Source organism: Natrix helvetica, assembly GCF_964273705.1.
Source record: "Natrix helvetica genome assembly, chromosome: 7".
NCBI lineage: Eukaryota > Metazoa > Chordata > Lepidosauria > Squamata > Natricidae > Natrix > Natrix helvetica.
Window position 1 is genome coordinate 44,332,934 of NC_138558.1, and position 27,768 is coordinate 44,360,701.

General features: G+C 40.8%; 2 protein-coding genes across 3 annotated transcripts in view; one reads left to right on the forward strand and one right to left on the reverse strand.

The window, feature by feature from the left end:
- FAT1 (FAT atypical cadherin 1) overlaps positions 1-27,768 on the forward strand; it is a 489,274-nt gene that overhangs the window by 293,369 nt on the left and 168,137 nt on the right. The gene's annotated exons all lie outside the window — the stretch shown is intronic.
- Positions 400-27,265, reverse strand: CYP4V2 (cytochrome P450 family 4 subfamily V member 2). 2 transcript variants are annotated; one of them, XM_081959261.1, is made up of 11 exons: positions 26,767-27,265; positions 20,117-20,229; positions 10,684-10,769; positions 8,522-8,712; positions 7,871-7,940; positions 6,702-6,828; positions 4,892-5,083; positions 3,135-3,237; positions 2,622-2,756; positions 2,121-2,300; positions 400-1,059 (listed from the first exon to the last, which is right to left on the reverse strand). In XM_081959261.1, the coding sequence occupies exons 1-11, from the start codon at positions 26,960-26,962 to the stop codon at positions 887-889; spliced, it is 1,566 nt and encodes a 521-aa protein (XP_081815387.1). In that variant the 5' UTR covers positions 26,963-27,265; the 3' UTR covers positions 400-886. The 2 variants fall into 2 exon arrangements, with proteins under 2 accessions (XP_081815387.1, XP_081815388.1); XM_081959262.1 differs by lacking the exon at positions 20,117-20,229 and having other exon boundaries at positions 26,767-26,911.

Below are 27,768 nucleotides of genomic sequence, written 5' to 3' on the forward strand. Positions count from 1 at the left end.
CTGAAGTTACTGGCCACCAGGACGCAATACATTATTGTATTCATCCTTATTTGGAAATTGAGACTTGGAAAGCCAAATTTTCTGTATGCATACCAAATTTATGCACTTTTGCATAAATAACTATATACATTGCTTTAGTTTTATGAGCCATTCATGTCCTGAAGCTTTTTTTTTTTTTGTTATTTCACAGAATTTAATGAGTTTAAAGATTTCAGGAACTCCTCAGAACTGATTTTGAATAATAGTATTATGCATATACTATTACTATTGATATATCTACTACATATATAGATTTACAACATATATTAGTTAGTGTGTGTGTGTGTGTCTATGTATGTACATACATTACTCTCAAATATATATTATTTGATTAACAGTATTTGATCAACAGTATTATTCTTTATTGGTAGTATTATACAGTTTGTAGATGACTAGCTCTTATCTCTAAGTCAAGATTATTTATTTACAATTTAAAAAAAACATTGATTTCAGCAGAAATCCTTGAGGAATTCCATTTCTTATTTCCCAATGAAATTTCCATTTATTACTACTCTTTGCTTTCTTCAGGACTCCTAACTTTCATCATGAACTTTTAATGAGAAACTTCATGAGTAGAACCAATGACCTAACATAGCAGTAGCAGGTTTAACATATCATCCTTGACAATTGTTATATTACTATATTGTCATATAGCCCTACGTATATAGGGATGTATAAGTGATTGGTGTATTTTATTTTGTTTTGGTATAGTTCATTATTTGAGCATTCGTCCACAACCACAAAACTCTTTGATTGTAATTGTTACTCATCCTTATTGTCCATCCATCAAAATGCATAGTTTTTATTGATGAAATGATTGAATGTACTACTCCTGTAGCTTCTCATACTAAGTGCTGGGAGTTGGTCTCTTTTTTAGCTGAATCCAGATGCCTTTGCTTGGACGAAGAATCAGTTCTGCAACCATACCAAATTCCTCATGTTTCTGCTTAGTTTCCAACCAAAAATGTCGCAATATGGTTGCTAGAATTGTCTTTTCTTCTAGCATTGCAAAGCGTTGACCTATATATAAGTTTCAAAAGTAAAGGCATTAACTGAACTGTGATACTCAATATTTATTCTTTAGTGATAATAATTATCCAATGTAACTCAACTACAGTCAAGATCATTGACTAAGGCTGCATAGCACATGAAACTCCAATAATGACTCAGCCAAAACATCATTGAGTGATATTAGGAGATGTATTCTAGACTTACTAAGCAGCGAGCATCATTATATAGATGTCAAATCAGAGCCACCCCATTGGTAAAACATCGTAATAGGAAGTGGACTGTACTATAGTCCACATTATAGTAAACACATTGAAAATAAATTTTATATCCTTCTAACATTCTCTTCAGCTGCCAATATGTTGACTGTGGGACTTCTAGAACATTGATATTCCATTATTTTACCGAGTCTGTGAATCTTTGGGGTTACGCTATCCATTGCTTTCCAACATAATTTTTTTTAATCACCAAGCAGGTAAAACTTTAAATGAGAATAATCCATGCACTTGGTTGTCCTCATTAACCATGGTTAAATTATAAGATTACCCATTTGTTAACATGATGAGCAATAAACAGTATGGAAGCTAAATCATACCATGAATGATTGAGGAAACTAGATATATGTAATCTAACAAAGAGAAAGACTAGTGTTAATGTGATAGCAATATTCCAGTACTTGAAGGAATGTCACAGAGAAGAAAGGGTGAATATATTCTTCAAAACACCTAAGGGCAGGAAAAGAACTACTTGGTGGAAGATCATAAAGGAGTGGTCCAACTTAGAAGGAGAAATTTATTGACAGTAAGAACAATTAATCAGTAAGAACAATTAATACCTTTGAAGTTTTGAGTGTTCCAACACTTTCAAGAAGAGATTGGACAGGCATTTGTCTAGAATTATATAGGGACTCCTAGTTGAGAAGTGGTTGGACTACTAGAGAACCTCCAAACTCCCTTCCAACCCTATTATTCTATGTTATAATGTTTACCTCTTCTTTGAGAAAAAATGTCATCATTACAAGACATCATTCTTCAGAAAGCCAAGGGATATACAACTTTGTTCTGTGTACATACCAATGCAATTCCTGGGCCCAGCAGAAAAAGGGATATAAGAATAAGGGTGTCGTTCAGCAGAGTTCTCAGGAAAAAACCGCTCTGGTCTGAATTCCTCTGGCTCCGGGAAATTGTCAGGGTCTCTATGCAATGCATATGGCACAATTATGACATCAGTTCCTTTTGGTATCTTATACCCTCCTGCCAAAGAAAAACAAATGTTTGTCATTCCAAGATAACAATAGCAATAGCACTTAGACTTATATACCACTTCCCAGCGTTATAGAGCCCTTTCTAAGTGAATTACAGAGTCGCCATATTTTCCCCAACAATCTGGATCCACATTTTACCAACTTTGGAAGGATGGAAGGCTGAGTCAACCTTGATCTGGTGAGAATCAAACTACTGAAATTCAGCAGTCAGCAGAATTAACCTGCAATACTGCATTCTAACCACTGCTCTTAAAGTAGATAAAGTCCAATAGCTCAACACTTCTCCTTACAACCTGTTTAGACTACCTACTGATATGGCATTCCTGATTCAGAATACGGGCAAAAAATGGAACAGAAGGGAAAAGACGAAGTGCTTCTTTAATGACACATTCCAGGTATCGTAGTTTTTTCAGACCTTCCATTGTGATTTGATGGTCAGAATCACCTGATAAAAGAGCAAAAGTAGGTTAGTTCAATAAGGTAATCACAACAGAAGAGTTATTAATTCAGATACAAAAACATTTGCATGGTTGTAGCACAGCTCCATGGGCTAGTAAATTGATATTTGGGTTTTTATGGTTATTGTTAATAAAGAAACTGGCTAACTTTCTACAGATGCTCTTCTTAAAGAAAAACACTGGAACTCACCGTGATGGGAAAAAGGCATAATATTTATGAATGATCAAGATTATTTTTCAAATATCAGATTTCAGAATTTCTTATTCTTCTGGATATAACATTTCTGACTGTTTACACAGAATCTATGTGAATTCTGATCTACTCCAGAATTATACTAAAATGCTTAAGAGAAAGAAACATTTACCAAAAACTTCATCCAGTTCATTGTGAACTTTTCTTTGGATTTCTGGATGCCTTGCAAGTAAGTAAATAGTCCAGTTCAAAGCAGCAGCAGTGGTATCATGACCCTAGGAGGAAAATTTCAATCTATAAAACTTTTCTGTATGTTTCTTAACTTGGCATCTTGTCAATGAGTTATAATACAATTGCCAACTGCAAACGCTAATAGCCATGCTGCTGGGGAACTAAGGAAGTTGTCACCCTGATACATCTCAATATCATTAGGCTAAGGAAGTCTGCATAATTGTATGACAGTTGATGCAGTTCAGCCAAAATCAGATATACAATTATCTCCCTGAATTCAATGGGTATCATAATACTTAGCTTTGGCAGGTTTACAGTGATACTTTTGCTTTTAAATAGCAATATTGGAAGGACAACATGAAATTACAATGCAAAAAGCAATCATAAAAGAAACCTTCATCAGTAGCCAAGTACCAAAATTTAAAAGGGGCAAGAAAAGGGCAGAGAGCTGGATTGAACTAAGTATTTTGACTGTGTAATATATATTTTCCCATTAATGGACAACTGAACATTAAGGCCAATCTTCTGAAAGAACTTGCAGATAGCTGTTACATTTGCTTCCCAAGATGCTGAAAGCATCCATATACAATAGGGCTGTCAAACTCCTGGCTCATGTGCCAGATGCGTGACAGGCTAGCCACGCCCATGCCCAGTTTAGTGAAGGGGGAAAATACATCACATGATGCTGCTGTGACGACATGAGTTTGACACCCTTTATCTATAATATAATGTGAAAGCATTGCACAGCTCTATTAGATATGGTGCAGCCTGGAACAAGATCTTGTTTTATTTTATTTTTATTTATTTTGTTTTTGAAGTTTCTACTGGAAGGAGAAAGAAGGAAGCAGGTGGGAGTTCCTGTGTTTGCATGTATCTGTCAAACGCAGGAACTCCTACATGCTTCATAAAATAACAAAACATCCAAAGAAGGAACAAACTTAAATGAAGGCACTGTTAAATTTAAATTTTTTGGAGAGATTGAAAGTGAGGTAAAAAAATAAATAAAGAAGTGATGCTGAGTCTATTCTCAACAGGGATTCTGGAGTTTTACTTGTCTGTTTGTTTCTTCCTGACATGGAAGAAATTAATCTTTGCTTTTTTTTCAACTAAATAAAAAGACACGGGGGCATGGTATACTGACAATGGTACCAATTGCTGTTGGAAGAAATCTGGGACTGAAAAGTAGAAACTTGATGGGGGTGGGTGGGTGAGGCATAGACACAACTCTAGGGCTCACATTTCCACCTTTAAAATTATTTCTTCTCAGTCTTTATTATTGTCTTCAAAGCCCTCAATCATAATGGGTGTGCCAATTGGCTATGATGGAAATAAGTGCCATATAATGAGTCTCCCTTCTGGAGGACTTCTTTTCTAAGAGAGCATAGTTAAAAGCCTAGTTAAAGCCTTATTCTTCCAGTGGATGTATAATCTGATACTTATTAATCTTAGTCACATAATATTATGTGGATTAAAAAAAAACCTTGGTCTCTAAAACATTAGCTGCCATAAGGATGTTTGCCAATATGTCAGAACATGAAATAAACATAGTTAAGTGTTAGCATTTTACAACTGGTAGCCAAGAAAAAATAATTTATTATGATTTATAGTCTTACAGAGGAAAGACTATAGTGGCATTCAAAAGAGAAAAGATCGGATTTCCAGTGGTCTCTTTGAAGTTGTGTTCTGATCACGTTATACCTCAAACATAAATGTATCCACTTCCTCTCGTATACCGGAGTAACTCAACTTCGTCCCGTCTTCATCTCTGGCATTCAGAAGCATATCGAGGAAAGCTTTCCTCCCTTTATTCTTTCGTAGGTGATTGCTGCTGTCAGCAACATTTTGATATTGCTCTTGTTGCTTTATTTTGCCCCTTTTTTCCTCAATAACCTTAGAGTATGGCAAGAAAATACCATTTATTATATATAATTCAAGATATGCTCTGCGCAGCACCATGCAAAAGTACAGGTAGTCCTCAACTTACCACAACATTTATGTTGCTAAACGAGACAGTTGTTAAGTGAGTTTTGCTTCATTTTTATGACCTTTCTTGCCATTGTTAAATAGATCACTGGAGTTGTTAAAGTTAGTAAAACTAACTTTAACCACTGCAGTGAATCTAGCATGCCCACTGACTTTGCTTCTGAAAAGTTTGCAAAAGGTTATCACATGACTCTGAGGCACTACAACCATCATAAACACGAATAAGTTGCCAAGCACCTGAATTTTGATCATGTAACAATGGAGATGCTGCAACAGTCATACGTTTGAAAAATGGTCATAAGTTACTTTTCTCAGTGCCACTGTAACTTTGAACCAGTCACTAAATGAACTGTTCTAAGTCAAGGACTACCTGTAATGAACAGTATCTCTTAAGAGAAGAATTACGTATTCTGATGGTAAATAAAGGGAAAATGCAGCCACCAGCATTAGGCAGACCTAGTTGGGCATTTCCTTGCTCCCAAACATGTAGGATCGGGATCAAGCTACAAATCAAACAATTGTTCTGTGAAATCAATCTGAATAGAACAACACAGTGGAAACCGGATCTCAAAGAACAGAACCCCTTGTTCCATTCATCAGTATATTGAAAAACTCATCAAGTTGCTACTGTAAGTTTAAAAAGTTTAAAAGGATTGGGGAGAACCTTTGAAATGCTCATCAACCTCAAGTTTGTATTCTATCTACCTACCTACCTAAAAAATTTAGAGATATATCTAAATCTCTGAAGATTGTTTGGAAATTTAGAGATTCCCTGAAATCTTACACCTGCTCCGGATTCAGACAAAAACAACTCAAACATTGACCCTAAAATACTTGGTTGTAAATGGAAGGGTAGGCAAAGGGTTTTATGAGTACTAGGAAAATATCCCAAATCCCCATACAGAGACTTCTCTGGTGGTGTCAGAGCAGTAATAGTAGGTTTAGATAGGATAAACTATTGGTCTAAGAAGTTCTAGATTAAAACAGACATTTGACGATTTGGTCAATATTTCTCAAGCCTTTAGCCTCTATAAGTAGGAAATACACTTTAAAAAGCTGTTTTACTGAAGTAACTGGGAAAAATACAATGAATCAGATGAAAGGTTTTAAATACTGATCGGAATTTCATTGATAAAGGTTCATACAAGGCATTCCTTCAAAGTTGTTCTCTCAAGCCAAACTGCTCACTCATTCATTGTTTTCTAAAGCAAATGTGCTGCTTTGCTTCATTTTGCACAGCTTTTGGGATGTCTCTCAGTTACCTCAGAGAGTCGTTGGCATTGTTATTGGTGGAGCAGCAAGAGAAATCCCAGAAGTAACACAAATTAGGCTGCTGCCTCTCTCAGGGAGAAGAATCATATAGACTCCACGGTGCAAAGCTTCTCATCAAGATGAAACGAGGCCACCTCCCACAGGCCTAATACTCAGATGAATGTCAAATATGAATCTAAAAGAGGCATGACTGCAAAAGCTGGATAGAAATAAGCCCACAAGATGTTACATGAAGAGTCATTCTGCAACTCACTTTATCTGTAAAGCTATGAAGTATCTTCAGGTTCGTGTAATGTTTCCTTCCTTGTCCAGAAACATTGTACAAAAGGTTGGGCCAAAGCCATGGTGTTTTTTGTCTATGATGAATTAGATCACTCATACTAGAGTAACAAACAACAAAGTTATAATACTTTTGTAGCACTTGCTGGCTATTTATATGCATTTTTTATATTACCCATTTCTGGTAATGAGACATTTTTAGAAGAGAAACTAAGTCGGGGAACACCAAGAATTAGATAATTGACTTATGGACGTCTTAGCTGTCTTGGTCTTCTGCCTTAACATTGTTTTGTAACCACCAAATGTGCAATAAGTCATTTGACATATAGCTTGCTTATGATGTTCAACAGGCTACAAAATGCTGAAGGAGTTTGGTCTCATTTTTGCATTGTGTTGGAATAGGAATTGTGCAATCTATATAAGTAAAACTAATTTGTCAGTTCTGGGACTCACTAACTGAACTTCATTAATTTCTAACTGTCGATTGGAATATATATATATATATATATATATATATATATATATATATATATATATATGTATGTATGTATGTATGTATGTATGTATGTATGTATGTATGTATGTATGTATCAGTGGTGGGTTCCTGCTGGATCGCACCGGATCGCGCGCGCTCCCTTTCAGCGCTCCACCTGGCTTGCGCGCTCCCTTTCAGCGCTCCACCTGGCTCTCGCGCTCCCTTCCGGCGCTGAAACCGGAAGTACAGTCTTGCCCCGCCCCTGGCGAAGCAACGACGCCTGCCTGCGCTCCACCAGCTCGGCTGGGAACGGAGATGTTTCCTCAGCGGAGCGGAGCGCCTGAAAAGACAATAGAAAGTCTTTTCAGGCGCTCCGCTCCGCTGAGGAAACATCTCCGTTCCCAGCCGAGCTGGTGGAGCGCAGGCAGGCGTCGTTGCTTCGCCAGGGCCGGGCAAAACTGTACTTCCGGTTTCAGCGCCGGAAGGGAGCGCGCAAGCCAGGTGGAGCGCTGAAAGGGAGCGTGCAAGCCAGGTGGAGCGCTGAAAGGGAGCGCGCAAGCCAGGTGGAGCGCTGAAAGGGAGCGCGCGCGATCCGGTGCGATCCGGGAGGAACCCACCACTGGTATGTATGTATGTATGTATGTATGTCTCACCATCTATATACTCACCTTTGGACAGCTTTGACATAATCTGAATTTTTATTCTTTTGTGCACCAATATTTTTGCCCATAGCTGTTTCTACAGAGAGAGAAAAAAGGAAGATTGTGACCTGGTTCACATTGCACACAAACTCATAATACAGATTGTCCAGTTTTGACTTTGTATCTCTTGTGAGTTCAAGCAATGAGTTCATAATCCTTAGAATTTTGATTTAGCAAGTTTATGGACTCAAGCAATTGTGATTCATTCAGTAAGCCATGGTTAAGTAATCTGGATTTGGAGTAATGTATGAACCTGTTAATTAAATTCATGACATTCACAAGCTTAGAGGACTGAGTTAATTTATTTCCAAACAAAGAATGCAATGTGAAAGAGAATATTTGAGTTTGTTTTGCTGATTTCTTTGAGGCATTGGAATTCTGCAAAGCTCCATTCAGAAGGAATTTTTGCCCAGTCTTCCTCCTGGTTTCTGAGATTAAGACCCTATAAAATAAATACTAGATAGTATTTCTCTCTTAGGGTCAATAGAAAAAGTTGCTATCTTGTTGTCATATAACACAATACATTTCTTTGTGTGATATGAACAGATGGATTTTTAGACTTCAATTATTTCAGCTTTTTATATACGGTAGTGTTATTAGACAATAATCAAAGCTTACCACAGATTATATCAAGGGTGCATAATGTAATGTATAAACTGCAGTTGAATGGATCTTGGTCCAGATGTTTTGCAAGATTTTGAACAAGGATATTGGCGTGTTCAATCATCACTTCAACGAAATCTACTAAGATTGTGAAATGGAAAGTTGGAGTTAACATTTTTCTTCTGGAATGCCATTTTTTCCCAGTGCTGCAAAACAAAGAATTAAAGAATTAAAAATAATAAGGCTGTCCCAACCAAATATTTATTCTACACTGCTAAGACAGATGAGAGAGTGGGGCGAGGAGCTACTGTACATAGAGAAAGACATAAGATAACTATATATCTGGGATATCATCAGATGTGTTAATGTTAGGTCCCAGATTTCTTAGCAATGGCAATGTAACCTGTTCTGTCCCAGGCCTCTAATTTACACTGATGCCGGCTTGGCCATCTGCCACGACTAATGAAGTAGATAAGCCACCCCTTGGCTAGGAGCCCAGAAAATTATCTCTATGAAAAACAAGACTCACGGAACTCACAGAATTCTTCAAACTTTAAACTTGTAACTGTTGTTTCCTGCAAAATTCCCCTCCCATAGCCCCACCTATAAGCTCTCCGGGAGGGGCCAATCAGTCCTATTTCCTTCTGGGGCCTGTTTCCACAGCTGCTGCCTTCTCCTATCAGCCCTCTGCATCCGTATGTCAGGGACAACCTCCCCTTGTTGTTCCTCACTGCTCCCTGGCTCAGACGCCACCTGGTGGCCAACAGGCCTCTCTAGTCTCTGCTCTGACTCCGAACACCTCCAGAGTTCTCCTCAGCCTCCAGGACAGTCCCATAGTGTTCATCGCTGTCAGATTCCAGCAACAGCTCAGCTGGCCGCTGCTGGGCCACAACAGTAGCCTATGGACTTTTAGGAAAATTTACACATCTAGGAGGGCTTCCAGATTGGAGAAGGCTGGTTCCAGGAGTCTTACAATATAGCAGCTTTCAGAACTCTGGTCTCATATTTGTATTCTTAAAGCTTCAACAAGGAGTTTAGAAAAGACTCACTTCCACTGTAGATTAACTGCAGTGTTGTGCGATGTAATCTCAACAAGTAGTAGTTATTAGCAACTAAAAGAGAAATCCACTTGGGTTCTGGTTAAAGTCCACCCATACAATGAATCTTGATTCTGCTCTCATCTCCCCTTCAACATTTAATATCTTCATCTCTATTCTGATAACAATGATTTAACGCGATGTATAACATCAGCAGCAAATCATGACTTAGGGCAATACATGAACCCCGCCACTTTATCCCTCTATCTTTTTTCTATTTAATTTTAAATTACCAATTTGAGATCTTTCTCTCAGAAGAACAGAGCTAGAACCATAAATTCAGTATATTAAAGTCTTATTTAGGACTCATAAAACTTAGGACTTCTATAAACAAAACCATACCACAATATTGGTTTCTTTCATAAAACCCAACCGCGCCAGATATTGAGTAAATGTAAAAAGGACTTGGTACCTGCCCACTGGTACCTGCCCACTGTTAAGACCACATTAAGACCACATATCTATATAGCATCACATGCAACATGCCAAAAAATAACTGCTCCACTAGCAATGGTTGCAGGGGGGGGGCATTTTGATACGTTTGTATGGAGACTTGAGGTATAATTTCAGATATGACAATCTCAGATCTAGCCTCTTCTCCTCCTTTTGCTAGTGCAGGGCTTTCAAACTCAAGGGGTGCTTAGATCTGGCCTGCGTGGGCACTCTGGAAACAGCAAAGGACTGGCCTGCAGTGCCTCTGCAAGCAAAAATGGAGCCTCCTGAGCTCTGTTTTCATTGGCAGAAGGTTGCAGGAGGCTGTCCCAGCTGAAAACGAAGGTTGGGAGCTCATTTTCTCTGGCAGAACACTCAAGCACCCAACACGAGTGACGTCAAGGTGACCATGCACACTCAGGCCACACCCACTTCAGCCCCCTAAGATCAAACACAACCCTGATACAGCCCTCAATGAAATCAGGTTTGACACTCCTGTTCTAGTGTATTCACATCTTCAGGAAGACTTAAGGAAAAGAGATAACAGCTCAGTCGGGTCTTAAGATTTCCACAAGAGAGTGGTCCGCCTTATGATTCAAGCATATGCTTTAATTAACTGCAAACTAGTTGAGTTACATTTTGTCTCACCTTGTTAGAAGTCCTGTTCCTAGCCAAGGTTGAAGAAATCGATAGAGATACGACTTCTCAATAAATGTTGAGCTACGTAAGACAACCTGGAAAACACACCACAGTATTGTAACTTTAAAAATAAACAGGAATGGATATTTTCTTTATCACTTTATATTTGGATAAAATGGAAGCGAAAATCAGAATTCTGCATTGATAGCCCAAAATCTGACAATTTCTAATCTGCATTCATTAGGCAAATCAAATAAATTCCATGTTGATTGTTTTAAGGTTAATCTCATACGAGAGCATTAGCATTAATCAGAGCATTAGTTACTCCACTCAATGTTGTGTTACATGCAAATGTGATATGCATTTCTTATTCCTGCTCCACAAAACCATTAACAAAAATGTTGAACGATACAAGTAAGAATATGAGTCTGCAATCTGATCAGAATTATTTTGAGGCAGTATGTATCCATTAAGTTGTAATCAACTTAAAGCCTCATCACATCATTAAAAAGTATTTTGACAATTTCTCTGCTCATTAAAAGTATTTTCATAACTTACTAAAGATTTAATCAAAAAATTAAATAAGATTAGTCTGACAAGGATTCACACATTAATTTCAACTATCATAATCACTGGACTGTTTTCAAGATGACTCATTGATTTATGCTGGTTGATCAGTATTATTCCAATTCTCCTTCCAAGAGGACTATACTGACTCTCTTCCAATCATTTGATATTTTATCTATTTTCCAGTACTTCTCAAAACAATATACAGGTATAGCCAGAACACTTGCAAGTTCCTTAAATATCCTTAAATTCAAGGAACTATTAAGTCCAGGAGATCTGGATTCATTCAAGATCGGCTTAGATTCTGCTTGGCACACCTAATACAGTGGTGGGTCTCAAAAACTTTACTACCAGTTCTGTGGGTGTGGCTTGGTGGACGTGGCAGGGGAAGGATAGTGTAAAATCTCCATTCCCACCCCACTCCAGGGGAAAGTTATTGCAAAAAACCCATTTCCTCCCAATCAGCTGGGACTCTGGAGGCAGAGACTAGATGGAGGCAGGGACAGTCAGAGGTTGTATTTACCAGTTCTCCAAACTACTCAAAATTTCTGCTACCAGTTCTCCAGAACTGGTCAGAACCTGCTAAATACCACCTCTGACCTAACAAGAGAAAACTGGAGAATCCTGTCTCACATTCTAGATCCAAAATTTCAGTATTAGAGTCAGGCAGGACTTTCAGAGTTGGACTTTCCAACTTTCTAGAGCTCCATAGTATCAGAGAAGCTACATTCCTCAACCTTGTCTCTCCTCCAAGGAAGATTAGTCTGGCAAAGTCCCAGCAATAACAATGCTTTGCATATATGCTGGTTGTGGTTACTCAATTTATGCGGTTATATTTGTTTTGGAAGGAGTTCAAATCTATACTGATGAAGTATGAAGTATCTATGTTGCAAGTTGAGTCAATAATTAGACATACCCAAAAAGAAGTCCTAACCATTTTGTCAGGGGTCAAAGAAAATAAGACTGGGTCTTCTTTTCAGGGAAGGATGGTAAGTTTGAAAATACAATAAGAGTAAAAAAAATAGTGAATTAATGTTTCAATTCCTATTATGAATATATTTCCTAAATGCTCCCATAAGTTATATGTTGGTTCTGGATAGCACTAAACTTTCATCCCATCTTGTTAAAAGACTTCATTATATTTGTTTTGGAAGGAGATCAAATCTATGCTGATGAAATAGTTTCACAGCATGGGTGATTATTGATCTTAAATGCTTGGTTTTAGCCTTTGAATACCTAATAGTTTAAGGCTTATTGGAGCTATTACATCACATGTTATAAACAAGCCCTTTAGAGTGAGAACCTTCTGAAGAAGCTATTGATGTTGGCAGCTAGTTTACCTGAAACCTAAGGGGAATATCTGGCAGAACAATAATAATAATAATAATAATAATAATAATAATAATAATAATAATAATAATAATAATAATAATAATAATAATAATAATAATAATAATAATAATAATAATAATAATAATAATAATATTTAATGCTTCTAGACCGCCCCCTCTCCCGCAAGGGACTCGGGGCGGTGTACAGTTCATACAAAATATAACAGGATACAATAAAATTAAATTAAATATGTACAGTTGACAATTGACATGGAGGAGGTTAAAATGTAGTTAAAAGAACTGTAGAAAGCAGATATAAAATAAATTCGAACCCCTAAAAACAAATACAGTAAATTAAAAAACCCCTAAAATAACCAGATATAATACATTGCCAGGAGGGACAGTTGAATTATGCCAGGCCTGCTAGTCGGAACAGGTGGGTCTTCAGTTTTTGCCGGAAGGAGCGGAGGTCAGAAGTGGTTCTAATGTCGGGGGGGAGGTCATTCCAGAGGGTTGGGCCCATCACAGAGAAGGCCCTACTCCTCGGTGTCGCCCGTTGGCATTGCCTAATGGACGGCACCAGGAGAAGTCCCTCCCTGTGTGAGCGTATTGGCCGCAGGGATGTATGTGGGAGGATGCGATCCCGCAAGTAACTAGGTCCCGTGCCATGGAGCGCTTTAAAGATGGTAATCAGCACCTTGAAACTCACCCGGAAAACCACAGGCAGCCAGTGCAGCTCGCGCGGGAGAGGTGTTACGTGGGAGTACCTCGTACTCCCCATCACAGCCCGCGCGGCTGCATTCTGAACTAACTGCAGTCTCCGGGCGCGTCCCAAGGGCAGCCCCATGTAGAGAGCGTTGCAGTAATCCAGGCGGGACGTCACCAGCGCACGAGTGACCGTGCGTAGGGCATCCCGGTCCAGTAGGGGGCGCAATTGGCGCACCAGGCGAACCTGGTGGAACGCCCCCCTTGCCACGGCTGCCACATGGTCATCCATTGACAGCCGGGCATCAAGGAGGATGCCCAAATTGCGCGCCCGTTCCACAGGGGGCAATTGTTCGCCCCCTATGGCCAGCGATGGGATCAGCTGGCTGAACCGAGGTGCCGGTAGCCACAGCCACACAGCCACTCCACCCTGTGGAGTTTCACTGCCTGGGAAATTGCTTCTTGCAGCCATTTTTTTCTTTCTTGGGAACACAATTACGTTGCATCTGTTTTTCTTGGGTCTTAGTAGTTTATTGTAACGTCTGTATTCTAAATATTTTCTTGATAAGTCTTATGTGGACTTCTCTTAAGAACTTGTTGTTCATTATAAGAATTCAAAACCCTTTATCTGCTCTGTTTATCAACTTCACTTTTGTTATCATTGATGCTTTTGCTGAGATTACTCTCATTATTTTATTTCTGCTAAATTTTCTCTCCTTTCTTCATCTATTTTCTGACATCCGAAATGAAGATCCAGTTCATCAATTTCTCCTTTCCGTATTTCACACCTGTCATTTCTCTCCACTCTCAGTTTGCTGTCAGTGTCAACAATTTTCTTATCACTTTCATATGTCTCTGTTATTTTTTCAGCTCTGTCCTCAAACTTCATCGCTGTCCCCATACTTTTTGCATTTTGATCTATAATTTCAAATCTCTTTTCAATTCTCTCTGTAATTATTAAAACTTTTTGAATTTCTAAGAAAATTCTTTGCAAAGTTAGTGCCTTTTCTTCTTCATGTTGTGCCATTTTCCAGTTTATAAACACTGCCAAAACATCCAAGACTTTTTAGGTCAAACAAATTCAGTGGAGATTTTCAAATCAAAGTTTTCTCTTTCCTTCAAAGGAACATCTGTATCAACAAAATGTTTTCCACTGTGCCTTTCAGTAAACAAAGCTTATAGCTTTATCAGATATTGCCAAGCCTCTAGCACTATGGCAGTGTTATCGCTTTTCCATCTGTTTCTGCCTCTTTCTGAGAGAAAAAAAACCTGTAAAAATTACGCTGCATCCCAGCCTCAGGAGAGAAGAAGCTTTTAATCCACGAATACCAAAAATGGAGAAAGTATAGAGGAAGAAGGAAGAAAAAGAGACCAGTCCAGTTTAAAAGTAATAGGCATTTGTAAAGAGTCCATCCATAGAAAACAAATAAAGTTAAGGTAGAAAAGATAACACGATCGTCTTAGACCAGAGTTGATTCGCCGCTTGTTTTCATTCTGTCTTCAATTTTATTTTAAATTCCAATTCTTTTGGGTTTTCCCTTCTCTAATAATAATTTTTTTTCTCACCAATTTGACACATTCCTGCACAGCTTCTGTTTCAGAGGCTTGTCCCAACCTTTGGCAACCATTTTGGTTGCTTCTCTTGTAGCTGGCAAAAAGAGCTTTCTCCTGGATCAATCAGGGGCTTTGCGATGCCCCTGAGGTGAGTAGGACATTATTATTATTATTATTATTATTATTATTATTATTATTATTATTATTATTATTATTATTATTATTATTATTATTATTATTATTTATAGACCGCCCCCTCTCCCGAAAGGGACTCGGGGCGGTGTACAGTCATTAAAATGCGTTATAAAATACATACATAAAACAGTTAAATAATTAAATACGTAGGTGAAGGAGGTTGTAAGACTGTATATAGAATAATAAATATAGTACATTAAAAGCTTATTAAAACCCCAAACCCAATTAAAATGAATAAATCCCCGGGAGGTAAAACTAAGAAAGTGCCAGGCCAGCTGATTGAAATAGGTGAGTCTTTAACTTTTGCCGGAAGGAACGGAGGTCGGTGGTAGTTCGAATGTCTGGGGGGAGGTCATTCCAGAGGGTTGGGCCCATCACAGAGAAGGATCTACTCCTAGGTGTCGCCCGCTGGCATTGCCTAGCAGACGGCACCAGGAGGAGCCCCTCTCTGTGTGAGCGGATAGGTCGCAGGGACGTGTGTGGTAGGATGCGATCCTGCAGATACCTAGGTCCTATGCCATGGAGCGCTTTAAAGATGGTAATCAGTACCTTGAAACGCACCCGAAAGGCCACAGGTAGCCAGTGCAGCTCGCGCAGGAGAGGTGTTACGTGGGAGTAACGAGTACTTCCCATAATAACCCGCGCGGCTGCGTTCTGAACTAGCTGCAGTCTCCGGATGCGTCCCAAGGGAAGCCCCATGTAGAGAGCATTGCAGTAGTCCAGGCGAGACGTCACCAGCGCATGAGTGACCGTGCGCAGGGCACTCCGGTCCAGGAGGGGGCGCAGTTGGCGCACCAGGCGAACCTGGTGGAACGCCCCCCTTGCCACGGCTGCCACATGGTCCTCCATTGACAGCCGGGCATCGAGGAGGACGCCCAAATTGCGCGCCCGCTCCACAGGGGACAGCTGTTCGCCCCCTATGGCCAGCGATGGGGTCAGCTGGCTGAACCGAGGCGCCGGTACCCACAGCCACTCAGTCTTGGAGGGGTTGAGTTTGAGTCTGTTGTCCCCCATCCAGACCCCGACGGCTTCCAAACACCGGGACATCACTTCGACAGCCTCGTTGGGGTGGTTTGGGGTTGCTCTTCTCTATCACTGTTCCTTCAGAAGTTTAGGTCCAAAAGGACCGTCCAGAAACAGAAATATCGACAGCAGTCCTGGAGACCCAAAATTGCATTTGTGTCATTGCAATGTCAAGCCCCGCCCCCCTAAATTCTATTTCTTGTTGTAACATTTTCTCTAGCCATACTCTTGTTTTAGTCCAATATTTCCTTGCTTCTGCACATGTCTACCACATATGATAACAAGAACCTGTTGCTTGTTGATATTTCCAACATTTCATTGACTTGTCTTTAAACATCTTTGCTAATTTTTCCGGTGACATGTGTCATCAATGAAACATTTTGTGTAAGTTTTCTTTGTAAGCTGTTGACATGGTTAATTTATAGTTCCTTACCCATAGTTGCTGCCACTTTTCTAGCTCAATTGTATAGCCAAAGTTCTTTGCCCAAGTTAACATTGTATCTTTAACCACTTCTTCTTTTAGTCTAGTTCTTACTAGGTGGCTATATAGTTTCTTAATTATTATTATTATTCTTTCTTCTGTTCCCATAAGTATCTTATCCAACTCTGAAATTCCCAAGTTCAAACCGTACTCCCTTATATCTTTTTCATATCTTTGCAATTGTGAAAACCATCCTATATCAATCCCTTGTTCTTCTAATTCTTGTTTTTATTTTAGTTCCCTCCTTTCTGTTAAGATATCTTTGTATCTAATAATATTTTTCATACTACTAATATTTGGATGTGTCAATGCTTCCATTGTTGAAAGCCATATTGGTATTTCTAAATAATGTTTAGAGATGGGATGGGGATGGGATAGTCCTGCCTTCATAACAAGATGGGATGGGGATGTGATAGTCCTGCTTTCATAACCATAATCTCCACCACACCTTATTGGCAATCATATATGCATTCCTGCCAACTTTACGTTCCCATCCCATCTTGTTAAAAGACTTCATTATATTTGTTTTGGAAGGAGATCAAATCTATGCTGATGAAATAGTTTCACAGCATGGGTGATTATTAATCTTAAATGCTTGGTTTTAGCCTTTGAATACCTAATAGTTTAAGGCTTATTGGAGCTATTACATCACATGTTATAAACAAGCCCTTTAGAGTGAGAACCTTCTGAAGAAGCTATTGGTGTTGGCAGCTAGTTTACCTGAAACCTAAGGGGAATATCTGGCAGAACAACCCTGTGGAGTTTCACTGCCTGGGAAATTGCTTCTTGCAGCCATTTTTTTCTTCCTTGGGAACACAATTAAGTTGCATCTGTTTTCCTTGGGTCTTAGTAGTTTATTGTAACGTCTGTATTCTAAATGTTTTCTTGATAAGTCTTATGTGGACTTCTCTTAAGAACTTGTTGTTCATTATAAGAATTCTTTGCCCAAGTTAACATTGTATCTTTAACCACTTCTTCTTTTAGTCTAGTTCTTACTAGGTGGCTATATAGTTTCTTAATTATTATTATTATTCTTTCTTCCGTTCCCATAAGTATCTTATCCAACTCTGAAATTCCCAAGTTCAAACCGTACTCCCTTATATCTTTTTCATATCTTTGCAATTGTGAAAACCATCCTATATCAATCCCTTGTTCTTCTAATTCTTGTTTTTATTTTAGTTCCCTCCTTTCTGTTAAGATATCTTTGTATCTAATAATATTTTTCATACTACTAATATTTGGATGTGTCAATGCTTCCATTGTTGAAAGCCATATTGGTATTTCTAAATAATGTTTCCCTTTTACTCTTTCCCATATAGTTAATAATCCATTCCTTACATAATGTCTTTGAAAATAGCCATGTGCCTTGCTTTTACCATACCACAAAAAAGCATGCCAACCTAGTTGCAACAATGACCCTCTAATGTTAATAATCTTGTATTTCTCAATAAAATCCATTATTTCATCCAAGTTAATCCCGCTGCTTGATAATACAATTCCCAGTTTGGTAATCCAAATCTACCTCGAACTCTTGAATCTTGCAACATTTTTATATTAATTCTTGCTTTTTTCCCTTGCCATATGTATTTCCCCACTATTTTATTCATACTTTCAAAGTATTTTTCTCTAATTTTACTGGTATTGTTTGGAACAGGTATAGCAATCTTGGTAATATATTAATCTTTACTATTTTTTATATGTACAGTCAGGTTGCTTTTAATAATGGAAATTACGAGTGCAAAAAATATGCCTACTGTATCATGAGACTGAGTACTCTTAAGCATTTAGTCATGGGGATGTTATAGTCCTGCCTTCATAACCATAATCTCCACCACACCTTATTGGCAATCACATATATGCATTCCTGCCAACTTTACGTTTAGTGTATATAAAAAATATGATGGAGCCAATAATGGCACCAGGCTAAAAACCAGAAAAACATGATTTCTAGTCCAACCTTAGACACAAAGCCATCTGGGTGATTTGGACCAGTCACTTTCTCTCAGCCAGGGGAAGAAGGAAATGGCAAACTATTTCTGAAACATCTTGCCAAGAAAGCTGTGTGGACTAGGGATCAACACCAGCGATCAACACTGACTTAGAGGAACAACCACAACAACAAAAGTGAAGAATCAGAGCATCTCACTTCGGTCATGTTGACAATCACCCCAGGCTTTATGACTTGGAGAATTGTATGATTACCGCATTTTTCAGACTACAAGATACACCAGACTATAAGACACACCCACATTTACAGGAGGAAAACATGAAAAAAAAAGTTTTTGGCCACCAAGCACAGCATTTTTGCTCTTCCCGCCCCCCAGAAACACCCTGTAGTGCTCCGCAAGGCCTGTTTCGCCCAAAACAGGCCTGGTTTTGGGCTTCCAAGCCCTCCGTGTATCACATTATCACCCTCCCCGACTGCCATAAGCACTCTGCAGGCCAAAAATGGGTGCCTTTTTGGCAAAAACAGGCTGTGCGGAGCATTGCAGAGTGATTCTGGAGGCCGGGGATGCAACATATGGAGGGTTCTGGAGGCCAAAAAGGCCCGTATTCAATCTATAGGACGCATCTAAATTTTCACCCACTTTTTTGGGGAGGAGTGCATCTTATACTCCGGAAAATACAGTAATTGATGTCATTTATAATTTGTAGTATAAAACAAGATATTTAGTTTTGCTATTATGTAATAACATTAAAAAAAAAAACCTATGTGGTTTATTTTATGTCAGTGGAAAATGACATTGGCCATTTAACCTGAGGTCATACAATGTGTGTGTGTGTGTGTGTGCGCGCGCGCGCACTCACACGCACATTTATTTCAGAATTGTTAAATTATTCTTTTTGGACTAATATCCCAAATTTTAAAAGAACCTATAAGTTGCATTATAGTAATGTCCACACAGTTTCATGCTACTTTGGGGTTCTTTGCACTATTAAAGATGTAACCCCTTCTATACTTACCCATTTGCCTATTCAATACACTTTTTTTTTCTAGAAAAGGGCAAATAGGATTCCACCAATAATATTCTAAACCAGGGGTGTCCAAACTTTGGAACTTTAAGACTTGTGGACTTCAACTCCCAGAATTCCCCAGCCAGCTATGCTGGCTGGGGAATTCTGGGAGTTGAAGTCCACAAGTCTTAAAGTTCCAAAGTTTGGACACCCCTGTTCTAAACAGAGGCTTGGCAGGGTATTTCTACCAGGAGGTTTTCAAGAGAGTCAAAATACTGGCCCTCATCCTCACCTATAAGCAGGGCCGGATTTAGATGAAAAGAGGCCCTAGGCTATTCCACTTATGGGGCCCTTTCACCTCCCATTTTTAAGTTTGTAAATTACACGAGAGATAATAAAATACATCATTACTGTGATATATATCAATATATTAAATGAAACATGTTGCAATTGGTACTAACCTTTATAAAAAATGTGGCACGGATAATAAATAAAAATAAAAGGCCCCTCTTGATCTTGAGGCCCTAGGCTGAAGCCTAGTTAGCCTATAGGAAAATCCGGCCCTGCCTATAAGATTTCCCTGAGACCTAGAATCATCTTGCATATCCATTGAGAATGAAAAGGGACTCACCTCTACAGTGTCTTGGTGATATAAGATCAAATGAGGGTATGGTCCTACCCAAAGTTTTAGCAGTGGTACATAGCGAAATCTTTCTGTGTACTGAATTACCTGCTTCCAAAAACCTGGAAAACATACATTCAGTTTACAAATGACAGGTTTCTCAAAATAACTGTGTTCTGAAAAGAAGTTTGTTATTAATATTACAAGTCAGAATTAAACATGGATTGGATTTCAAACCAAAATAAATTTTCATGAAGTTTTATTGAAAAACACAGCTACTGGTACAAAAGTATGAAACAGACACAAGGGTCTTTTGTGATCCCACCAAGTGAGCAAAGGGGTAGCTAAAAATGCTTCTTGAGAACTTCCATTCTAGTGCTTTACATTTTATCATTAATCTTTTTAAATTGAATTTTCAGTGTAAGATGCCTAGAGACTTGGCGATGGCGTTAAGTTTAAGAAATAAGTAAATTTATCCAATCTAAAATTATTTAGCTTGGTTGATAATTAATATTTTTAAGAGAAGGAAGGAGGGAGGGAGGGGAGATAATCTGGGGAAATCATATCACGACTAAGCACATGAAGCCATTTCTGAGGGCATGGAGGTGTTGCCCTGTCAGCTCCAGTGCGCATGCGTGCCCTGGCCAGCTGATTTTGGGCCTGGATTTTCAGCCATTTTTTGCCCTCCGAAGGCTTCCCTGAAGCCTCCGGAGGGTGAAAAACCACCCAGCGTGTAAAACAAGTTCAGGAACGGACTTCCAGTTTGCACGTTGGGCTGTTTTTCACCCTCTGGAGGTTTCAGGAGAGCCTCCTGAAACCTCTAGAGGGAGAAAAAATGGCCCAATGGGCAACCCAGAAAGCTTCTGGAGCCTGGGGAGGGGGAAAATGGACCTACCAGGCCCACTGGGAATCAGGAAAATAGCCTGTTTCCAGCCTCTGGAGAGCCTCTTCAGGGTCCATGAAAGCCATGCCCGTATGCGCAGGGCAGCAGGGGTGTGCAAGGGGTACAATGCAGGGGGGGCATTAAATTATGAGTGTGGGCACGTGAGTGCGCGTGTTAGTGTGTGCATGCTTTTGGCACCCGAGACGAAAAAGGTTCGCCACCACTGATCTAGAGGCAAAGTGTTTACAAGTCAAACTGCAGGCCTGACTAGGGGGTGATAATATTTAAAGAGGAAAGAGCAATCACTTTAGATCAACACTTCTTGGGAAAAAGTCCTATTGATTTTAAAACAGCATTTGAGTTATTTTCTAGTTTCCTTGTGACATAAATTGAACAGATCTGTTTATTTAAATTTACCAGTGCTTATACAGAAGCTGTATAAGGCAGGTTTCCCTCTGAGAAGTAATCTTTTAGCTCTATTAATGTCTCAGTACAAACCCATAAATAGAGAAACAAAGCTGGCCTATTTAATTTTTATATAAATAACGATTCATATAATTCTGGATGATTCTGTCTTCCACTTTCCTAAATTTTGCACATTCCCAGTCTGTTACACCCTGAATACTCAGTACCACTGTTAAAAACTATATTTATGTGAAAGGTTTAAGTGCCCTGTCCTCCTCTTATAGCATGATTTTTTAAAATCTGTCAGTCCCACAAGAAAGATCAGACCATAAAATCAACCTTTCAAGAATACTGGTATTACATTTTATTGAGATAGGTTATAACAATAGAACCTTGACGTTGTGATTGTACTTTCCTCCTTCTTATATCCCATTGAATCAGAGAGGCATTTGCCTGAGACACTTCTGATTATTATCTTGCTTCTCAGAACTGAAATAATGTTTCATTCCATTCTGCCTAGATAATGGTTCTTGCATGTTTCAGTCAAAGATCTGCCTTGCTCTCTACATTACCAATTAAAGTGAGACCAATATTGTGATGTCTTCAAAATACTATGTAAAGGTGACAAAATTAAACCAGACAAACCAAGTATATAGTACATATAAGCTAGCAGTTCTCTTGAAATGCCTTAGGTTTTTGAGGTGCTCACCTAGACTGCTGAAAATGCTCCCAGAACTATTTTTTTTAATTTCACCTTTATTGTTATAAACAACTGAGGACAGTGAACATACTTGCCTCCAGATGTTGTGGGTACTCAAAGTTTTTAAGAAGAGATTGGACAACCATTTGTCTGAAATGCTTTACTGGCTTCCAATTCTGTTATTCTATTACTCCTTCCTCCCATTTTTCACACAGCCCTGTGAGGTGTGTTGGCCAGAGAGAGAGAGAGAATGATCAACTCCAAATCACCTAGCCAGTTCTCATATCTAATACCTAAGGCTGGAAATATCTCTTTGTGTCTAGCCTGGTGTTTAACCACTAGGCCTCATTGGCTTTCTACTTAATTACCTGCAGACATTTCTAGTCAGGAAGGAAAGACTTTATCACAGCTACTATAGCAGCGATGGCGAACCTTTTTTGGCTCGTGTGCCACAAGTGGGGGGGGGCGCAGGGGGGGGCGTGTGCGGGCATGCCGCACCCATAATGCAATGTGCGACCCCCAGTGCGCATGCGTGCACAACGCGTGACCCCCCCCCCATTTTTACATGCTTTTTTCGCCCTCCCCAGGCTCCAGAGGCTTTATAGGAGCCTGGGGAGGGCGAAAAGAGCCTCCCCCGCCCCCCCCCGGACGCCCTCCAGAGGCTTCAGGGACCGTCCGGAGGCTTCCCTGAAGCCTTTGGAGCGCTCAAAAGGATCCTCCGAGTAAACTGGAAGTGACTTCCAGGTTGCTCGGAGGGTCGTTTTAAGTGCTCCGAAGGCGTCAGAGAAGCCTCCGGACGGTCCCTGAAGCCTTCGGAACGCTTAAAACCACCCTCCGAGCAAACTGGAAGTCACTTTCGGTTTGCTCGGAGGGTGGTTTTAAGCGTTCCGAAGGCATCAGGGAAGCCTCCAGACGGTCCCTGAAGCCTTCGGAACGCTTAAAATGACCCTCCGAGCAAACCGGAAGTGACTTCCGGTTTGCTCGGAGGGTGGTTTTAAGCGTTCCGAAGGCTTCAGGGAAGCCTCTGGACGGTCCCTGAAGCCTCCGGAGGCCCTCTGGGAGGGGGGGGAGCCTCCTTTCGCCCCCCCTCCCAGGCTCCTATAAAGCCTCTGAAGCCTGGGGAGGGTGAAAAATGGCTTTTAAAAAAGTGAAGTCAGCTGGCCAGCATGCGCATGCGCGCTGGCCAGCGTGCGCATGCGCGCTGGCCAGCTGACAGGGCAGCGCCTCTCGTGCCCTGACAAATGGCTCCGCGTGCCATCTGTGGCACGCGTGCCATAGGTTCGCCATCACTGTACTATAGTATTCTTTGAGGCCAAAGCCTTTCCCAATTCTTTTACCAGATCCAGATTTCATCTTTCCATAGTCTTTGCTCAGCTGGTTAGAATTCAGTTCAATTTCTCATGAATACCCTTCTGAGTTGCAAATTGTGTCGCAGTTTAATGTTCAGAACCCAGTCTGATTAAGGTAGAAGGACTAGGGCTTAATGCTTAAGGATTGTGCTATATTTGAACCCTTCCCACAGGTTCATTCCTTTTCATATTATCTGAAATATTTATTTTTTCATATCAATTCTAAAGTTCCATACAGCTTTCTGATTAATATGTCTCAATATGTGTGCTACATCCGTGCTAAGATATAAACGTATCTTTGTGGCTCAAAAAAGGTGGAGATGCTACCACACTTTATCGGCCAATAACTATGCCAGGGTGTGGGAGTCTAAAATCATCACTCCTCTTATTATAAACAAGCTAGAAAATCAGATTTCTCTTCTGACTCCACTGCTGGAAACTAGATTTGATGCGAGACTGTGAAACTGAACTAAAAATTAATACAGGAATATTATTATTTTATGTACTTTTGCTACACCAGTTCTGATTGATAGGGATACATGATTTTTGAAAATGGGAAATGTCATTGTTTAGTATTTAACTGCAAGCTTTTAAATACCTTCTCTCTATATCTATCTTATCTATCTATCTTATCTATCTATCACCTATCATCTATCTATCTATCTATCTATCTATCTATCTATCTATCTATCTATCTATCTTATCTATCTATCACCTATCTATCTATCTATCACCTATCTATCTATCTATCTATCATCTATCTATCTATCTATCTATCTATCTATCTATCTATCTATCATCTATCTTATCTATCTTATCTTATCTATCTATCTATCATCTATCTATCATCTATCTTATCTATCTATCTTATCTTATCTATCTATCTATCATCTATCTATCATCTATCTACCGTGTTTCCCCGAAAATACGACATGTCCTGAAACTAAGACCATGCCAGATTTTAGCGGTGGGCAAAATATAAACCCTCCCCCTAAAATAAGCCCTAGTGAAGTTCTGGGTTTAGCCAGAACAAGGGGCAGCCCTTCCCTTCCCCGGTCACCTCAGAGCTTCTTGGCCCCTTAATTGGATCAGTTGGACTGCTCCGTTCACAAAACAGCTGATTCGCGGGTGCCGCTCAGGCCTCTACCTACAGCAAATGCCAGTTGCTTTTGCAGCCAATCGCTGCAGCAAAAGAAGTCGGAGCCCAAGCAACACAATCCAAATGCCTCAGGCCCTCCTTGCCTAACGGTGACAGTCACAGCTCGCAATTCCGTCCACGAAAACAGGAAAAGAAGGCATGGAAATCAATACACCTGGGACATCGGAAGAAGCCATGCGAGGAGACGCTGCTGCCGAAGTTCAGGAAATCTCCTCCCCACCAACCTGCAAATCGTCCTTTCAAAGAGGAGTTTCACCAGGATGAAGGTGACAGAAACGCCGCCTTCAGCCACCTCTTCATCCACCTCTTCATCCTGGTGAAACTCCTCTTTGAAAGGACGATCTGCAGGTTGGGAGGGTGAGATTTCCTGAACCTCGGCAGCAGCGTCTAAAATCTATGGATTTTAATGCCTACAGGAGGTAGGAGCTTCTCACCTGCATATTCACATTAAAGGCTCGAAATGGGTGTTTTTGCAAATGGCTTGAAAATGGGGAGGGAGATATTCCTGCCTCTGCTCCTGTTCTGAAGATCAGCACAGGATACGTAAGAGACGAAATCCCCCCTCCCCATTTTCAAGAGGTTTGAAAAACGCCACATTCCAAGCCTTCACATTATCCAGGATTGCAGGACTGAAGGCATGCGGGAGGGAGGATTTTGTCTCTTATCCTGTGACCTTCCCCCAAATGCTCTATCTGAAGCCTTCTCTGCGTCTGTGCAGAGCTCCCAAGGAAAGGACCCACCCACCCTGCAAGGCAGCCACATCCCTCCACTAACCTGCTTTCCTGCTTCATTCTCCACTGCCACGTGCAAGGAAGAAAAGTAGTTTGTTAGTTTACTTCCAACTTTGCGAGATCTTTTTTTTTTTTTTTTGTGAGAACTTGGAAGGTATTTTCTGGGATTTTTTTTATCATAGGCACACAGTCTACTTTCTTGTCCTGCACATGGAACAGAGAATGGAGCTGAAAGCAGGTTAGTAAAGGGATGTGGCTGCCTTGGAAGGGGAGAGTGTCTGTGTGTGTTAGTTTGTTCGTTCTTCCAGGAAGAGCTCCCTCCCCCCCCCCGCCAGCGAGGCCAGAGCAGCACAGTCAGCTGTTCTGCGGCCAGCAAGCAGGGCAGGCAAAGTCCAGGATGCAAGGAGAACTTGGGTCATTGTGGCCGCAGGCAAGCAGATGGTGGGACGGAGAGGGTGGGGCTGGTGGGCTTGCTGCTTTCTGCACCTGAAAAATAATAAGACCTCCCCCTCTAATAAGCCCAAGGCCATATTTCGTGGGTCAAAAAAATATAAGACCCTGTCGTATTTTCGGGGAAACATGGTATCTATCTATCTACCTTATCTATCTATCTATCTATCTATCTATCTATCTATCTATCTATCTATCTATCTATCTATCATCTATCTATCTATCTATCTATCTTATCTATCTACCTTATCTATCTATCTTATCTATCTATCACCCATCATCTATCATCTATCAATCTATCAATCTATCTATCTATCTATCTATCTATCTATCTATCTATCTATCTATCTATCTACTTACTATTTATTCACATTACTAGACTCTGGGGCATCTAATGCACATTAAAAAGAAATCAATTTTATTTTATTTCCTGCCCTGAATTTGCTGCTTTGTTTGGGTCACCAGCTTTTCCTTTTCAAGAGATATCCATCTAGCTGAACTGTTCCATCACCACGGGTCAATTAGCCTGATTTCGAAAGCAGGGAATACAGGTGTCCTCACTTTCCTTCGGTGATAAATCATAACAGAATCTCAAGCTACTAGAATAGGGATATTGAATCTGAGATGCAGACACAGAATGTATTTTTTAATCCTAACTTTTACGTCATCTTCTAATATGAAAAATAATTCATTAGGAAAGGGATACTTCGTTCAGATGATTGGTCCGCAACGTCTAACTTTATGACGTTGTAAGCACCGCAGTTTCTCCCACGTCTTCCACCCTAACAACTTTCAAACTTTCGTTTTGGTCCCAAGCGCCCCCCCCCCCAGCGCTTCCCCTCCTCGCCGGCATTCACCAGCTGACTGGAATAAGCAGGTCGGAGAAGGTTATAGAGCGAACCGCCGCCGCTGCCACCGCCGCCGCTGCCGCCGCCGCGGGTCGCCCAAGACGCTTTGGAAGAAATGAGCGGGAAGTTATTACCTTCGGCGTCGTCATCCATGAGCAGAGAGTTACCCACGATGGGGAACCAGGGTCTGATCTCCGGGATGGCCTTCATCTCTTTCCATTTCCAATAGTTGCGGAGCACCAAGAGGGAAATGGCGACGGCCAACAGAATTAAAGTTGAGGCGGCCCCGACCGCCAACCCGAAGAAAAACGCGCCGCTGATCAGAGCCATCCGGGATGCCACTTGCTAAAAGCTGACTGTGCGCTAACGAGCAAGTTTGTTTTGGAAACGGGAGATGGAGATACGGAAGGCTTCGAAGAGCAGAAAGGAGAAATCCGGGAAGGGGCCGAAGAAAAGCCCAGCCAGCTCTCAAAATCGGCCGTGGAAATGCGGAACCTCCGGCGGGACTCTGCGAGGTATGTGATCCGAAGACTGCTGCGAGAAACAGATAAAGGGGGAGAGGCAGGCGGGGGAGAGCCACGACTCCCGCCCTTTCCAGCTCCCTGGCATACGCAAGCCTTAACTGGCGCTGCAGCAGGTAAGTAAATACTCATCCACCTGTCTCTCACCTTTCCGGACCTGCCTTTTCGGTGTGGCCCATCGCCAGAACGTGCCACTCGCCATCTCCAGAGGCCAGAAACTGGGAAGGGCGTCTCCTCCCGCCGAGGGCTCGGCTTTCTTGCTATGTTGCCCTTCGAACTGGAGCGGTTGAAACTCTACAGAGGAGTTCGTGGTGGTTGTTTTGTTCTAGGATAGGGGTGTCAAACATGATTTCATTGAGGGCCGCATCAGCGTTGTGTTTGATCTCGGGAGACGGGGTAGGAGTGGCCAGCTATACGTCACTCGTGTCGGGGGTGCCTGTGATGATCTGAGAGCTCTGCTAGCGAAAATGGGCTGTTCCCACGGTGGCCCTGCGGATCAGATGTAAGCACCTGTTGGGCCGGATCTCCCCCCCCTCCGGGGCCTTGGGTTTGACACGCCTGTTCCAGGAGTAGCCCTGCTCTGTCTTCCCCTGTGGTAGTTGCATTAGCACTATT

Bases quoted from the DNA above. Each gene is read 5' to 3' on its own strand.
- CYP4V2 (XM_081959261.1), bottom strand. From the start codon at position 26,962: ATGGCTCTGATCAGCGGCGCGTTTTTCTTCGGGTTGGCGGTCGGGGCC. The intron at 20,230-26,766 runs GTAATAACTTCC...TATGTTTTCCAG, and splicing joins CATGGATGACGACGCCGAAG to GTTTTTGGAAGCAGGTAATT. The intron at 8,713-10,683 runs GTGAGACAAAAT...TTTGTTTTGCAG, and splicing joins GGAACAGGACTTCTAACAAG to CACTGGGAAAAAATGGCATT.